The sequence below is a fragment of the Scatophagus argus genome, chromosome 15 (genome assembly GCF_020382885.2).
Source record: "Scatophagus argus isolate fScaArg1 chromosome 15, fScaArg1.pri, whole genome shotgun sequence".
Lineage (NCBI taxonomy): Eukaryota > Metazoa > Chordata > Actinopteri > Scatophagidae > Scatophagus > Scatophagus argus.
Window position 1 is genome coordinate 4,840,371 of NC_058507.1, and position 17,262 is coordinate 4,857,632.

At 41.6% G+C, this 17,262-nt stretch overlaps 1 protein-coding gene and 1 non-coding gene across 7 annotated transcripts; one reads left to right on the top strand and one right to left on the bottom strand.

Moving 5' to 3' along the window:
* Positions 1–483: 483 nt before the first annotated feature.
* On the top strand, positions 484–15,622 carry gng2 (guanine nucleotide binding protein (G protein), gamma 2). Of its 6 annotated transcripts, XM_046412876.1 has the most exons (5): positions 484–698; positions 4,155–4,246; positions 10,170–10,246; positions 13,979–14,097; positions 14,730–15,622. In XM_046412876.1, exons 4-5 carry the CDS (start codon positions 14,011–14,013, stop codon positions 14,856–14,858), a joined length of 216 nt encoding a protein of 71 aa, XP_046268832.1. In that variant the 5' UTR covers positions 484–698; positions 4,155–4,246; positions 10,170–10,246; positions 13,979–14,010; the 3' UTR covers positions 14,859–15,622. The 6 variants fall into 6 exon arrangements, with proteins under 6 accessions (XP_046268832.1, XP_046268830.1, XP_046268831.1 ...); XM_046412874.1 differs by lacking the exon at positions 4,155–4,246; XM_046412875.1 differs by lacking the exon at positions 4,155–4,246 and having other exon boundaries at positions 484–695; positions 10,168–10,246.
* A 1,069-nt stretch (positions 15,623–16,691) lies between these two features.
* trnal-cag lies at positions 16,692–16,774 on the bottom strand. The gene has a single exon. It is a non-coding gene; the product is annotated as a tRNA-Leu (tRNA).
* Between the last annotated feature and the right edge of the window lie 488 nt (positions 16,775–17,262).

Sequence of the window (17,262 nt, forward strand, 5' to 3'; positions counted from 1 at the left end):
TGTGTTGTTACAACTTTGGCAAATAGTTTAAAATTTTTTCACTGTAAAATACAAATAGTCTAAAGATTAAAAGCCTCGACTGTAGCGGGGCATGTCAGGTGAATGGAGAAGTAAGGCAAATGTGACTTAACTGTGTGTTAAAAGAGGGAAAGTGAGCAGCCGAAATGTATGCAAGGGGCAATATGAATATTTATCAACGCGGAAATCCAGCCAGCCCAGACTGTCAGCTTTCCTGGTATGTATTTGTTTACTGTAGGTGTTTAGAGAGACAGTCAAGGCTTTTCCTGTGGACCTTTGGGAGATGGAGGGAGTGTGTCCAGATAGCACAGAGGGGAAGACAGAAAGGGAGAGGGAGGAGGAGGAGGAGGAGGAGGAGGAGGAGCAGGAGGGTATTTTCTTGGAGCCTGAGCATTTGACTGAAGGGTGGAGACTCAGAGCAGCAGTGAGGAGGGAGGCAGGGAGGATCGCAGTCGGAGCAGAGAGGGAGAAGCATACAGAGAGAGAGAGAGAGAGAGAGAGGAGTGTGTGTTGTGTGGATGTACTCGCCTGCCTCGCTGACTGACTGACTGACCGTGTGTGTGTGTTTGTGTGTGACAGACAGCAAGAGGCGAGAACGCGTGGACACTACTCCACTCCACAGGACTGGATGTGTTTGGCTTCACAGATCGACACCACGCACACACACACACACAAAAAAGGTAGGTTTTTTTCTTTCTGACATTTTTTTTTTCTTTTTGCGGGGTGGGTTTTATTGGATGTTTCTGTTTTGGTGGCATCTGGGTTAATCACATCCAAAACAGGGTGTGTTCCGGAGGAGGAGGAGGAGGAGTTTTTTTCATATCCACCCTGTCGTTTTTGTCAGCGCTTGAGGGGAAAGATTGATGCCGCTGGCTGGTTTACATCATGGAATCCCCTCTTAAATCTGTAAAAACCTCCTCGCTGTCAGGTGAACTGCTGCTTTATTCCCTCCATCTTGTACCTCCTTGCATACATGTGAAGGAAATACAAGAATGGACTCTCTTTTTCCCTCCTTCTTTTTTCCCCCTCAGGATTGAGCAGATCTTATAATGTAGAGCCAGAGGAATTACGGGTAGCATTTGAATGATGGAAAAACAAAAAAGAGACCGGAAGAAAAGAATGAGGATGAGGAAAATTGGTGAAGGGGATGCCAAAGAAAGAGGCAGCAGAAAACAGAAAGAATCCCACACGCTTCCTGTGAGGTTTTCCAGCCATTCTCTCCCTCCATACCGCAAGGAGAAAGCAGTCGACCACACACAAGGTCCATGTAGTGGTTGTATCAGGCAGATGGCTGGGAGAGGAGGAGGAGGAGGAGGTGGAGGAGGAGGAGGAGGATGGGGGGGGGTTGGTATTTTTATGTTGCTCATACACAGATACAGTTTGCAGAGAATAGCATGCACGCGCAGGAGAAAAAAACAATCACAGATGTGTGGTTTTTCCCCACTCCGAGCCTCGTCACAGGAAGGCTTTGTCATGTACGACTCACGTCAAATCATCTGATCATACGTGTGTGGTTGTCTGTTACATTTCCAGGCCTGTTACGAACGCACACAGCGAGTCACAATTACGCAAGAGCTCACGTCCGGGCGGCTTGTGCTGTATCTCGAAGGCAAGCAGCTCCAAGGCCACAGATTGTTTCACGTGCATCGATGTTGAGGCTAGAAGAGCAGCTCACAAAGTATCCAGCAATAAACAGGGAACGTTTCAAAACCTTGAGAGTTTTCCAGAACAGAGTGAATGTTACAAATAGAAAGCGGGGGGGAGGATAAGGAAGACCTAGCAGCCCATCTCCTCCAACCAAAAAGCATCGTTCCAAGTGAGGCCAAAGAGTGAGCCGTTCTCAGCTGAGCTTCCTAAAAGCATCATTCTTACTGAAGTCTTGTCTATGTGAACCGGCCTGTTCATACTTTCAGACAAACTTCGGGGATGTACGAGGCTTCAGAAGGAAGACGGCACGAGGTAGGAAGGATGTTGTCAAACTGAAGGCTTTGACCTTCGTACACGCTGCGCTTGTTTGCTTCTGACGGTGTTGATTTTGGGTCTTAGGCTTATTCAGTTGTGCCATTGTCGGTCTGGATAAAAGCATCCGGAGCTGTCAGTGAGCCATTTGGGGAAAGCCCAAGTTGAGTCTCCAATCTTGTCCAGCCAAGCCTTGCAAAGAAAGTCCATGTAAGGTCACAAGTCTTCACTCTGCGAAGTCAAAACATGAGACTAGCGGTCAACACCGGTCTTGACCTTGAGTCTTGTCTTGTTGAACAAACCCTCGACTAAAGTCTTTAGTCCTTGAGGGCGACACATGAAACTTGACATGAGCCACGTCTTTAGGGAGTCTCACAGCTATTACATCCAAGGGAAGTTCATTTTTGTGTAGTTACACTTTGACTTGAGTCCATGTGTCCAAAGAGTCTCAAATGTTGCCCAACCTAGTCGGAGGTTAGGTTTTAAGTCGCATTTATATCAAGATTGTAAAAACTGAGATTTCAAAGTGTTTGCTTTCAAGTCCCAAGTCAAGTACTTTTGGGGGGGCAAATCCCAAAAATTTCCAAGATCTCATAACTTAGGACTTGACTCAAATTCAAGTCTTTGGGTCGTGTTTCACAATTGTCAAGTCCATGTCAAGTCTTTACATTCATGACATTAATGTTTTTGCATTCAAGTCTCTAGTTCAAGTCCAAGCCCTTTTTTTTATAACTCAGTTATCACTTAAATGCAAATTTCAAGTCTTAAGCAAGTCAAGTCCAAGTCAGGTCTCAAGTCAGCATTTCTGTGAATGAAGTCCAAGTTTCAGGTGTTCACGTGTGGACGCATTAGCAATCAGAATTCTCCCCAAAGCAGAAGCACTCGTTACTTCTCAGTGAAAACTACAGTCGAGGCAAGTCAGGCTCTGAAACAGTCTGAGCAGCACACTCACACTCTTAGCAGAATCTAAACAAGCCCGGATGTTTGTAATATTGTTAACAGCCCAGGAGTCTGGCAGTGTTATTCTTGGCACGCTGATTGATTCCAGAGGAAAAGTATGTTTAAGTCTCCTCACTCAAGGCAAATGTACAAATACTGCTGATTGCTCACAGTTAAAGCCCACAAGAGAAAGCTTAATGTACACAAAAGATGGTAAAACTATCATATGTGACACACGAGGCAGAAACCTTTTAAACCTTTTAAATTTGACGACCTCACCTTGGTCACCTCCAAATATGATTTCCAGAGTGGAAAAGACGTTCCACACGATGGCTGGTTTCCTGCCAAAGTGGCCAGGGGAATTTAAACCAACCTTCTCGCTCACAGCCAGAATTCACCAGTATTATTTGGCTGCTGGCTGGTGTTAATTTTCCACCCTGGTCGCACAAGAACACACAGGCTTATTTTTATACACGTTAAAAATCTGTAGCTGTTCTTGTGACTGCAGTGACATGCATTGTTTCTACCCCACTAACTACACTGCTGTTACATAACAGGCATATAAAAGGTTTTAAACACGGGGCTTTAAACGTTTGAGGAAAAGAAAACCACTTGGTCACCGCTTTAATCTAACAAAAAAAAGCAACATGCCGGGGCCTTGATCGTTTGATTTAATAAACATAATAGACCACATTTGCGATCCCTGGAGCAATAAGCCTCCTCCCTGCTGCCTCCTTGACTCCCAGGGGATGCATCATTTCCTGGGCCACTGCCTTTTCCCCTCCCCCCCTTCTGGGACCTAGATTAACCCCAGCACACACACACACACACGCGTATAAGTACATACTCACACACACACACACACACACTACAATCTCTAAGATGGTAGGATGGGCAGGACATGCTGGGGGGGCCACAGATGTCCGGGCTAATCGAATATTCACGGGTGGTGGTGGTCTGACCGGGAGGCAGCAGCACGAGGGGGGGAAAGAGACTTAGGGTTAATGTACAGTTTAATACAGGCTAATACATCGAGAATATGAAAGTGATCTGTATTTTTACTATGCTTAAAATAACGGTCTGATACAAGCCAACTGTTATACGACAAATTTAGTTTCGTTCTGTGCTTTCTCACTGTTTTGAAGTGGGCGAGTTTCTGTTGGAAAAACCGACCTGATAACTGGACCGAACTGCTGTTTCATTTCACTTCATTCATTCAGCTTTTGTTTTCCTGTTAGCTTATTTCTCGCTGGTGGACGGGACGAGTCAGCAGCACAGAAAAAGAAACTACATGACAAAGAAAGAAAGAGCTTTAAGAGCTACGGTTTCTGTAAGTGGACTCGTACAGCTGCATCAAGCTCATTCACACTTCATACCTTTTTTTGGCTCATTCTTAATATCACCTACAGCTCTGTCATTGTTTGACTGTTTCCCTGTCAAAAACCATCAATGAGCATGTCACATGTATTTGCAACTCTGAATCAGACTCCATAAAAATCTGATGCCACTTATTTGCCATGTACCATTACAGATTTTCAGACCCATCCGTTGACATCTTAACATGTAGGGTTACTTTTTCTTTCTTTGCAGTAGAAGTAGATAAGGTTGGAAACTGTCTCTTCTTCTACTTCTTCTTACACATTGTCACTTTTAAGATATTTTACAGCATAAAACAGTGCTCTGGCTCTGATATATATATATACACATATATATATATATATATATATATATATATGTGTGTGTGTGTGTGTATATATTCAAAAATATACTTAAAAGTGAAACTATGCCAAAAATATTAGAAATAGAGATGAGTTTATTTTCATTTACTTTAATTTCATGTCCCATAGTCCTGTGTGATGGGTGTTAGAGGCTCTTATGATGCGAGCCTGGAGTTTGGCTTCAGGTCCATGTCAGAGCGCTAACAGAAATAGTGATGGAGGACGGCGCTCAGCTGTCACACTCGGCGTCATATCCCCAGACAATCACCGCCCAACAGCTCTGCGCTCTGTTTCCCATCTCTTTCTCTTTCTCTTTGTGCCCTTTCTCATATTCAAGGGCAGGAATCCGTGCTATATTACATTCAGTAGTCAATATCCTCTTGATTGTGTTCATTAATAACTCCGGAGGTCAGTTTTATGTTACTTCTCCTCGCTGCGGTCGCTGTGAAAGCCACTCAGGAAGAAGATATTACCATCACATCTCAGCCTCTTTTATCTCCCTGATAAACTCTATTCCTATTTCCGGCTTTTATAATTTGTTCTCATTCTGCATAACCTCTCCTTTCAGTTTGCGACTATAAATCTTAGTTTAGTGAGTGTGCCCTTCACTGGTCTGGTTTCACGGTGACATCGCAGACTGTACCTCATTGTCCTATGGCAAACTGAGAGGATGGTACAGTCACTCAGTCACACTGTCAGGGCTTGATGACTGAACTTACTGCATGTGTGCCAGTGCGTTTGTACTCCCAAGCACCACTGCAGGCCTTTAAGAAATAATGAAAAACAGGCTTGCATTTTTGAAAACGCTCAGTGGGTTTTAGACGAGTTCTGTCGGTTTTGTAGTAAAACACAAAAAAGAGATGACTCGGTCAGCATAGAAAAGCTTGTACAGTGACAAAATCAGAGTTTGATTTATTTATTTTTTAAATTTATTTATTATGTCTGTGATAAACAAGACAACGTCCCAGATTTTCAGCCCTATTAAGTCCCAAATACCAAAACCCCCCGCCTTTTCTCACTCACTGTATTAATATAACCATATATAGCAAAGACTTCATTAGAGAAACTGAGTCAAGGCTCTCAGTCTAAACCGCTTCCAATAACCGACTGTTGAGATATAATTCATGGTTTGGTAAACCCCTCCATCGATCAGTGATAAACCTGTTACATGTTGAGTTGGGATTGGGTGTTTTTTAAGCCTTGTATAGCTAACTAGCTTACCAGCTACAGTAATAACCAAGTGTTACTTCAAAGGCCAAATGACTGTTTTAACTAACTACGTTTATTTGTGGGATTAAAGATTATTTTGAGAAATTTCTGTTGATGATTGGCTGTGTGATTTCCTTACTGTGTAGAAGTTTAGGCTAACAGTAGCTGATCTTAGATTTTACCCAACCATTGTTAGCCTACCTGAGATAGTGTCATGTTTACTAAACGCTATGATTCAACCTCTTCAAAAAAGTATGTTAACTAAACAGCCAAAGAAGGTTGTGGTAGAATGAATTGAATAGTACCAAATAGTTCTTCTGTGAAATACTCTGAATGGATCATCATCTGGTGAGGATGCTAGCTTTTTTAGTGACATACAGCTTTATCCTCAGACTTTTAGCACAATTATGTATGTAGCCACTGAGTGTCAAAAAATTACAAAAGTATCTTTTAAAGCAAACCAGCTGGAAATATTAGAAAGTCAACCAGCGAGAGTTTTTTAAACCAAGTCATGGAGCTAACGTTAGCTTAATTAGCCAGCTAGCTAACATGCTTGTTGCTTTTGTCATTTCCGCCGATAAAAAAAGGCGCTAGCTAGAAGAGAGAGGCCTGCTTTTGTCGTCCTTCATCTCAAGTCAAGGACCCATTGTTTAAAAGAGATTTTTGAGTGGTAAATCTGCCTCCATTTTCATTGAAATCTATGTGTAATGTGAGAACGCACACGCAACTTGACGTTAGCAGCAGCAATGACTGTGAAGGGGGGCGGGGCTTGACTTGGTTTAACACACTCTCTCCGGTTGACTTTCTAATTTAGGCTCAGTTATCTCTGAGCAGGGGTCCCATCCTGCCTGCTTGCATCCCTGCAGACCCTCACAGGTTAATCACTGGCTCTCCAGGGTCCAGATGGCTGAGCTATAGGGACAGATTTTTAATTACCACGCTCTGATTTCACACCCTGGGCATCACAGAGGACAGAACACTCCCTGCCTGGCCACCTTAATTTCTCTCTTTGGATGGTGTAAGATTTAAAAAAAAACAAACAAACTGGATAATAAGGTGTGCACTACAGAAAGAGGAAGGGGAAGAAAAGGGGGAGGGAGAACCGGGTCCAGGAATCAGCGTGTGTCGAGAGATCATCACTCTCGACAGGCCAGGAATTATATTTTCCTCACCAGGATGTTTCCTGCAGTGCTTAATCACCCTTAAAGTCAATGAAGCCCAGAGTCGAGCAGCAGCTATAATCACATCTGTAGAGGACCTTGTCACAAACACAGACCCCCTGAAAATCCTGCAGGAAGGGCTTCAAAACACCTCCAAATGGCAGGGGGAAGGATGGCACAGGGGGTCAGATTGATTCGGTGGTGTTAGCAGCAGGATGGAGTGTGCTACAGGTGCTTCAGTCCCATCACTGAACAACTGTCTGCCATGGAGGGAGGGATGGGAAGCAGAAGGCTAGAACACAGGAGAGAAATGGATCACCAGTCATGTCCCATAATGCATCTGTCTGGTTTTTGTTTGCCTTTCAGTGCAGTTCAGTTTACTGGCATAAAAGCGGAGAACAATATTGCCAAAGCATTAAGATAAAAAGAAAAAATCCCTTGATCTCACTGCTGCTCTGTAACATAAACACCATGACACAAACGGTTCACAGAGAAACCAAATTCAGCTCTTTCTTTTTTAAGGACAGTGAGCTTTCTCGTCTTTGTTTGGCAGTAATCCGATCAAAGATTGGAAAATAAACAAAATATTGAGTGAAAACTTGAATTTGATATGACACTGACACTTTGCTGCTTCAGTATACAAACATCACAATACTCATTTTTAAAGCTTTAAAGCTTCAACAACAGGATGTGAAAACTGCAATAATCAAAAGAAACGATCAATCATCAATCATGCATCAGATATAAGCCCCATTGTTAGCCCTTAACTTATGAATAATGCTTCCTTGATCAAGTTAAAGGACCTTTTTTTGGTGTCTTTGCAAAATTTAGCAACACTGTCATTTTCACATTCACATTTGGAGCCATGTTTGCGATCCCTTGATGAACGTAAGTCCAAGATTCACTCTGCATTAGCTCTGGTTTCGATCTCTACCAAGTCCCGACATGCTTCACATTTTCCCTCTTTACAGGTTTAGATTATCTGATGGATTTCTCCTGCTGTTACATACATCCATTGACTTTCACTGTTTCTTTTGCCACGTGATAATCAAAAAATCAATTTGACATGAATAAATGCAGACTCGCCGTCCAAATTGATAACACAATTCAGCCAAGGGTACTAAAACATTTTCATATTGTAAATGATGATAAAACAGTGGTTGCATGGAATGATAGACAAGATCATTCGATTCATTTCCATACATCACTTCATTTTTCCTTTACTGTCATATCTCAACTGCTTCCAGACAAGCGCAAACATCAGATGACTGTATGGTTTTCCTGGAAAATTCCCAGATATAAACGTGAGTCTCAGTGAGTGACAAGCCCGATGACTTAGTGAGTTGCGAGTTAGCATGTGTCGTGAGCAAATAAAACGTGGTCACAAGCACAGGTCATGTGACCCGGGCTCTGTTTGTCTTCTGAGCTCATCTTTCAGCCGGAAAGGTAAAGTCAATAATGGTGATTAGGTATAACTGGTTCATACCTTATTTTACATATTCACAATGAGACGATTTGACTGCAAAATGTGACTGATATGAGCAGATGCTTTCAGGAAACATTACATGCTCACAACATTATATATCAAGGATTTTATTTTACAGTTTTTCTGGCAAAAAATTCTACTTTTTCAGCCTGAGACCAGTCGCCATTTATTGAAAACTATAAGGTACCAAACACTGCATCAAACATCTGGTGAGACTCATAATCTTATTTCAGCATTCAGGCATTGTTACTTGTTTTTAGACAAAATGTAACATTTTGAGAACTTTGACATCTTTTAACGAATTTAAACAATGAATACAAACTTTCTCAAAACATAGTTCAGTAGTACTCAGTTACAATAACTGGGTTTACAAAAATAGACACTTTAACCTTGTGAAGACCCACAGACAATCATGCTACACACTGAAGATCACAGCTAATACTGTAAGAGTCACTGCTCTGACAAAAATTATTATTCAACTTGCATGATGCAGCGTAAGAGCATAGATTAATGGCTCCGGTGAAACGGGACAGTTGACTCCACAGTACGGTCAGATCTGCTGCTCTTTTTTTTTTGTTTTTGAAACTCTAAGCAGTTTCATTGTTGCTAGAACGCTCTGGCTCAGGCGTTTGGCCACCGTTGGCAAGCTTTTCTTAATGGGTGCCTTACTGTAAGGCTGCTTGAACGGTGATTTACGATGGACGGAATTCCCTTCCTCTGCAGATCTGCTCATGCGGGGTGATTGGCCCATTTATCAGAGGCAACAGAAAACCGAGCTGCGCAGTCACAGATTGATTAGGAATGGATCTGTTGGAGCTGAGAAAGAGCTGCAGATACAGAGGACGATGAAGGGCTCAACGCCAGCTGAAGCTCAACTTAAAGGAAAAGTTTGCCGAATTTAGATGAGAAGATCAACACCACTCTGTCCACTCAGCGTGTTCAAATGTAATGAAATCCACATGAAGCTTCACTAAGTTATTTCTTTAGGCCTTACAAAAACCAGAATTGTACAGAATATAAATACGACAAGTTGGTTAAATTGGGTTGTTTCTCAGTCAAGAGCAATGACTTCCTGACATAATATAGCATATAATCCAGTCTTGATACTACGCTAAGATAACCATCACATGACAGATATGAGAGTGGTATTGATGCTTGAGATTGAGATAAAGTTAAGTATTTTACATTCAACAGCTGATCATCAAAACAAATAGTCCCACAGATAATCTTCCTATAACGCAGCAACTTGACTTGTTTAAAAATAAAAACGAGCTATAATGTATTAAGTAGTGAGCTTTAGAGATGCTGGTAGACAGAGCCCGGCTAGTTGCTTCCAGTGTTTATGCTAATCTGAGCTAACCTACTGCTGGCTGCAGATGAGAGTCGCATCAATCTTTGCATCTCACTCTCAGCAAAAGAAATCTGAACTATCCCTTTAAAATCACGTGTTAATTTCTTGCCTCGATTGAGTTGCATCTTCGTCTGCAGTTTGTGGTCCTGTTTCTCCATCAGACTCCCTCCACAGTGGAGTCTGTTAGTGCGAGCTGCGACATCCAGACACTCAGTGATCAGACGACAGCAGCTCAACACTCATTTGTAATTTATCTGGTATGTGCAGAGCTTCTGCTTCTGATCAGGCTCTGGTTCACACTCTGCTTATCTCTCCATCTCTGTTTGCAGAGAGCTGGGCGGGTGCAAAGTGCTGACTGAAGTGCAGGCACACACCAGAGCATAGTGAAGAGGAGTAAGCAGACAAGGTAAGTCAAGACAAAGGGAGGACGCACTGAGGCACGTTATCAGCCAGAACCTGTTTCATGTCCATCTAAAAGCAGTTTTTTTTTTTGTTGCGAGTTATCAGCATGTTGACACCATGTGCGACAACTCAGGATGGTATTTTGGGCAGCTGATAGATAGGAAGGACAGGAAGCAAGAGGCTTCATGATATACAGAAGAGCAGAGTAGAAGCAGTGAAGTTACATCCTTAATCAGAATCAGAATTCCTTTATTTATCCCCAAAGGAAAGTTATTTTTCATACAGACATTACATTTGCAGTATTCCCGACCAAGAAAGAAAAGTGAAAGATATAAAAATAGGATAAACAAAACAAGAGAAGTGTAAATCTAAGATCTAAAAGTACAGGTATTTAGCTTCTCCTAAAGCTGAAAGAAACAAGAGCCGATGCCCTGAAGACAACTAAAAGGGTTTTCTTCAAGGTATCGGCTGTTCCTTCTCAAGTTGACACATGCGTGCATCTCCTCACTCCTCCCTCTGGAGATATGAAAATGTCAGGATGGCATTTTCACATGCTCCACTGACAATAAGCAGAAAAATGACTTTGTAGACACAGTGACAGCTCTGCTAAATTCCTCATAACCTCTTTTGTGTTCTGCCTTTTGAGTTTTGTTTTCATTCGACGTATTTTGCTTGTTTGTTTTTTTAACATATACGTGAACCTCAACACAAAATGATATGTAGGAGGTGTCCTCTAGATGTAACTAATATCTGATAACCACCTTTTTTAGGTTCGTTTTTTGGGCGGTTTCTTTTCTAACTCCCTAAACTAAGATGGTAAATGTGATAAACAGTATAGCTGCTAAACACGCATGTCACCATCGTCACTGTGAGCGCGTTAGCATGCTGCCGTTTAGCTCAGCACAAACTACAGCCTCACAGAGCTGTTTGTATGGCTGTGGCCTGACTCCTAGTCTTGTCTGACTTTAAGCTGCAACAGTAAATTTCCATGTGTTCCCAAGCACTGTGCAAACTGTCTTCTCGTCCTTCCAGTTTTCCATTTGCCTTTATGATATTTATTTAAAACACCATCTCTTCCCATCAGTTCTGCTCAAACCAGGCTTTTGTGTCACAGTAAAGAACAGAGCTCTACTTTTCTGCCGACATCCCAGAAACCTTAAAGACTGACATCTCTCCCTATCAATAGTCTGGTGATACGCTGGCCTGCTTTGACGTCTCCCCTGAGCGTTGAGACAATATTATGACCTCGATACGAAAGACGCCAAAGACTAATTTCTACTTGTCAATCACACCTTTGTAGTAAGTCTCTGGCCTCTGGCGAGGGACCAAAGTGAAGTTTGTGTGCAAGAGTCCCTGGATATTTTGTGCATAATTATCTCTTAAAAGTACACCATTCATTATTAACCTGACATACAAAAGAAATTGCACCAGACAATTCTGTCTGCAGGATGTTGCAGGAAAGTGGCTTTCATAATGGAATGCCAGATTTTAGCTTTTTAACCCCCACAAAAATACCAAAAGTCTGGACCCAGGAGCCCATCCAAAGGAGGAAACAAAAAGTCCCTCCAGTTGATGTAACCACAGGAGGAGGTCCACAGAACCTGACTATGGTAGTTTGTTATGTCTTTCTGCAATGTCTCTTTCACCTGCATTTTCAGGAAAAAAAACTTTTTTCATGTAAATTTACATGTAAACTCTGGACCTGTCTCCTAACGTTCAAACTGAACCAACTGGTCTTATTGGTAGAAGGTGAAAGAGTCAGCGTTTGGATTCTTATCATTTCTGACACGACACAGTAGGTTTTGTTTTTGACATTAACCTGAGTTTAAATTAAAACACCACTAATCCCAAGCTGTTCAGAGAGAGGACATCCAGGAGAGACTGTAAAACATAATGTTTATGTTGCACTGTTAATACTGTGCTGTCTGCTGCATGTCGTGCTCAAATCCTCTTCAAGTTGTCATTTGGTTTGCGATGACAACGACTCGAAATTTTCCAGCCCGCTTCAGAGGAGGAAGCGTTTCAGTCCTGAACATGTGAGAATTAAGTAAATACTGTAGTTTTGCACTTTGATTTGCATTTTAAATCTTTTTCCAGTGACTCCAAGCAATAATACCGAGATCTGTTAACTCTCATACTGGATGTATGTATAAACACCACATCTACATTCAACTCCTGCTAAATCTGTCCTGAAATCATGAACAATAGACCAGTGCAGTAATGATGATAATATATCTCACAAATAACCCTCTGCAACCCTGTGCAGGCTTTGACTGACAATTGGGCTGTCAGGTTGAGGGTGTGGGTGTGAGATTCCTGCAGCAGCTCACAAACAGGTGCGCAGGTGTGCCATCAATATTCGCGCTCAGCTTCAGCATGTCGCTGCGATCAGTCTTGACCCCACACTGAGTCATACCACAGTGCATACAGGCGGACGACGGGGGGGTACAGGGAAGATTGATCACACGCCGAGGTTGTCGCTGTTTTAGAGCACTCGCAGCTTGATCCATTTAATCAAAGAGGTTATAAAAGCCGGAGGAGCGTCTGAGGACACACACAACTAAAAGCGTGCAACAGTAGAGACAAATTAAAGGAAAAGCCTGAATAAATTGGCGGAGAAACATCATACGCAGACAGTTTTGAGCACTGAAGACTCTGCATGAACATCTCCGTGTTGTTGTTTCCATTATTCATCTGTCAGTGTACATATGCACTGTGTACTAATCTGCAGTATACACTCAGTTAAGGTACTCGCTGCACTGATGTGTGTCCATCTTCCTGTATCATTCATTCCCCCATACACAAAACCTTCAGTCAAACTACAACCTCGGAAAAGCTTCTGCTAGCTCTGAACTGGGAAACTTAAAATGTTTCTACAAGGATACAGTATTTTATTTTTTCAGAGAAGTTGTCTACACTTACTACAGTACCCTGTCTAATAACTGCTTAAACTTATATATGTCATGTAGATACTGATTTGTCAGGTTTTAAGAGCAAGCTGCCCTCATGCTCGACTCATTCACTCCCCGTGGCCATTTTAAATCTTTATCATCTGATGTTTTTTAATACTTTGTTAGCTGTGCAGGGGAATTCTTTTTTGATTGTTGTTGTCTGGATTTTTCCTGGTTGAATGTTGTGGTTTTCTGATAATCAACCTGTAGACTTTGTGAAGTCACCTTTGAGAAAACACAGTTTAGCAGTGCATGTTCCTTACATGCAAATAAAGCAGTGCTGAAGCTTTGTAATATCCGCTGCCTGCGACATGACCTGGTTTTTACCTTGGATCAAAGGCACATCACATAATTTTATTGATTTATTGTCCTTCACATGATGCATATGGTTGACACTGAGAGACGAAGTGTTGTGAAGTGCTGGTAAGTATGAAAGGTGTGAAGGAAACCACCGTTACCAGTGCAAAGAGTTAGAGTTTTTCAATTTCTTAAACCAGTAATGTCAATTATCAGTCCATCTATTTTAAACTGAGAGCTAGACAAAAAAAGGAAAAACAAATCTTCCCCCTCACTCTCCTCCCACCCCCCTGCCTCCCCCTCAGTGTCATAGGCTGCCTAGCAACCGACACCATAAATAATATGCCTGTGTCGGTGGTATGTGTGTGTGTTCACAGGCATGTGACTATGAACGGTGTATCTGTTACTAGTACTTCTCTTTGCATCCCCTGTGAGTGTGTGTACTGCGATGTTGATGGGATGTCTGACTCTCTTTCCCCTCCATGTAGGCAGCGCACACGAGACCTGACTGACGGCGCCCATGGCGAGCAATAACACAGCCAGCATCGCACAAGCCAGGAAGCTGGTGGAGCAGCTGAAGATGGAAGCCAACATCGACAGGATAAAGGTGCGCATGTCCACAGTGAATCTTGAATTTCATTTAAAAATTCCACCGGTGGTTTTGTAGGTTTGGGTTTCAAAACTGAGATGAAATTTGGAGAAATAATTTGACATTGTAAGCATATACTTACTTGCATTCTTTCCAAGGTGGTCAGTTATGTAGGTGGAGGCAGGTAGTTAGTGTAGCTTAGCACAAACACTGGGAACAGAGGGACACAGCTAGCCTGGCTCTATCAGATGATTTCAATCAGTAATAATAATACACATCACTATAAATCTCATTTGTTTAATCCATACAAAAGCAGAAATGTAAAACCAGCCGTTTGCTCTCCATTTTCAAGTCTGGGCATAAGTATGAAGCTAGAGCCAGGAAGCAGTTAACTTAGCTAAAAACTGGAAAGAGGGTGAAACAGTTAGACTAAAAGAAATTCACCTACCACCTCCTTTAAAGCTCACAAATTAGCATGTCACTTGTTGTTTGTTTGATCTGTACAAAAACAGAAGTGTGGGCTTTGTGGTTTTGCTCTTCCTGTTTACAGTCTTTATGCTAAGCTAGTCTAAATCAATCAACTGCTTTAACTTTGTCTCTGATTGCCAAATACCTGTCTACGATATGAGCAAATGTCTGCTTAATTTCAGGTGTCAAAAGCAGCAGCAGACTTAATGTCATACTGCGAAGCCCATGCCAAAGAGGACCCTCTGTTATCGCCAGTGCCAGCGTCAGAGAACCCGTTCAGGGAGAAGAAGTTCTTCTGTGCCATCCTGTAAACTTGACGTGGCCCTTCAGCAGGTGTGGGACCTTGAACGTGGACGTTCAAAATACATAGAAATCTTCATGTAGGAGGGCACAGAGATTGTTGCCCCCTTTCTTGAACGGCACTTAAAGAGTGCGACAAATTAAAACCCACAGTTTGCGTGTAACCATTAAAGGGGTTGTGATTGCTTTTGTAAAGGGGGTGTTGCAGCATGTTGAAGGGGTCTGTGCTTTTAGATGACACAAAAGGGGATGATGATGATAACCCAGAGACGTGATGGACAACCAGTCAACCCACCAAGTCTTCAGGTTGTGATGTGTAAAAATAAAAATAAAACAAAAACAAAAGAGAAAAGATAAAATGAGAATAAAGATATTTTGTGGTTCTTTTGGGACTTCCAAATGTTCTGTTAAATGGTTTGTGGCTGGGTCGAGCATTGTAGGACAGCAAACACGGCTAGACGCCACCTGATTATTGGAATGTTTTCTAAGTTGTTGTTTATTTTATGTTTATTTCAACTTTACCTATCACCTAGATATCTTTCTATGACTGTACGTGATTACTGAAATGGCTATGTTATCGTTTTTTCTTACAACAGGTTAGTGAAAGCTTTTTTAATGGGACTCTGTGATTCTCTTTGCAAAACTCCTGTCTGAAATTCAGTTTCTGTGTATGAACATCTATCTGGCAAATGTGATGCAGTTCATGTCCTTCAGATACACACCCTCTTTATACTATTTGTATAAAATAACTAGCAAGTAAACTGTGCTGTGCTGTGAGTTCTGAATGTTTGTGTTTGTATCATTAACTAATGCATGAAATGGACAAACCGTCTTCTCTATTTCCTCTCATGTGGAGATTGTAATGAAACAGCGGCAGCCTCCAAAATATATTAAAACAACAATGATTCAGCATGGCCTCAACAAGGACATTCCTCTCACATAAGTAATACCAGTGGCAAACTTTAAGTATTTGCATTATTATTGCTGAAAAAGAACTTGCTGTTATTAGTTTTGAGGTAATTAACTGCAGAAGGCATCAGATTTTGGTCTAATCAGATACAGAAAGTTTAGTTGACTGAACAGATGGATAAAATGACATACTCGCTCACTCGCAATAAGAACATGATGCAACAATAACCATGACCACCATAATCCGAAAGGATCTTAAAATTTATATGACTGCCATCTTGTTCTGGTGATGTCATTCGGAGCCACAGTCAAGTGTGCAGTAGTGATGCCCATGCAGCCATCAAGTCAAGAGGTTTTTATTGACAATAAAAACCTCTATATTAAAACAACAATGATTCAGCATGGCCTCAACAAGGACATTCCTCTCACATAAATAATACCAGTGGCAAACATTAAGTTTTTATTGACAATAAAAACCTCTTGACTGGATTTGACCAAATCACAAGCAGGGTTTAGTTGTCAATCATGACATTTCATCCCTTTTTATAGCATAAAATGACTAATTAAAACCATACATATAAGAAAATGAACACTTGAACACACATCAGCGTGATAAGAACTAGCTAAATAAAAGAAACCATTTTCAAGAAAAATTAAAAACATTTAATTAATTATTAACTGAACGAGTTTCGGGGTTGCTTCATGTCACAGCTGTTAATTTGGATTAGAAGGGGTTTATGAGCTGTGCTGACTCCTGCTGCAAGTGAGAGGACTGAGATATTTTGGCTTCACTGTGGGAGGTCTTTCATACCGTCCATCTTTACATACCGTCAATGCTGTCGGCTGTGAAGAACAGTTACTGCAGTTACTGAGAGAAACGTAGTCGTTCTCGCACCTTAAACCTTCCAAGGCTGCAGGCCATACGAAAAAGTTATTGTCAGAAGTGGGATTCGAACCCACGCCTCCAGGGGAGACTGCGACCTGAACGCAGCGCCTTAGACCGCTCGGCCATCCTGACACATAAACATATGCGGTCAACCAGATTACTTATTACTTGGTTGCCTTATTATTTTCTTGTTTGTCATGTTTTGGTAATTTTTTTGGTTTAATGGTGGTAAAATGTCTGAATAATGAAGGGATGTTCGCCAAAACAACGATTCCTACTCCTGCTATTCTTGGATCAAAAGTATGCCGTAATTCTCATTGATTTCTCTCATTGATTCATCACGTATATATATATATATATATATATATATTGAATTGTATTTAGTCTCCTCTTTTGTCTATTATCCTTATGTATATGATCTTGACAATTGCTAATAAAGTTTGAGGAAAAACCACTGATGTACACTGGTGGTCACCGCCCTTTACAAGCGCTAGCGTGTGTTATCTAAAGACAGGGTTCACATGCTGAGATAAACAGCTTTTAGGTGGGCAACACACGCCTGTAGAGAAAAGGGAATGATTTCTGAGTCAGTCAGATTCTTTAACGGGCAAACAAGGAAG

Excerpts from the sequence above, each read along its gene's own strand:
- gng2 (XM_046412876.1), top strand. The coding sequence starts at position 14,011 with ATGGCGAGCAATAACACAGCCAGCATCGCACAAGCCAGGAAGCTGGTG. Across the intron at positions 14,098-14,729 it reads CCAACATCGACAGGATAAAG|GTGTCAAAAGCAGCAGCAGA; the intron begins GTGCGCATGTCC and ends GCTTAATTTCAG.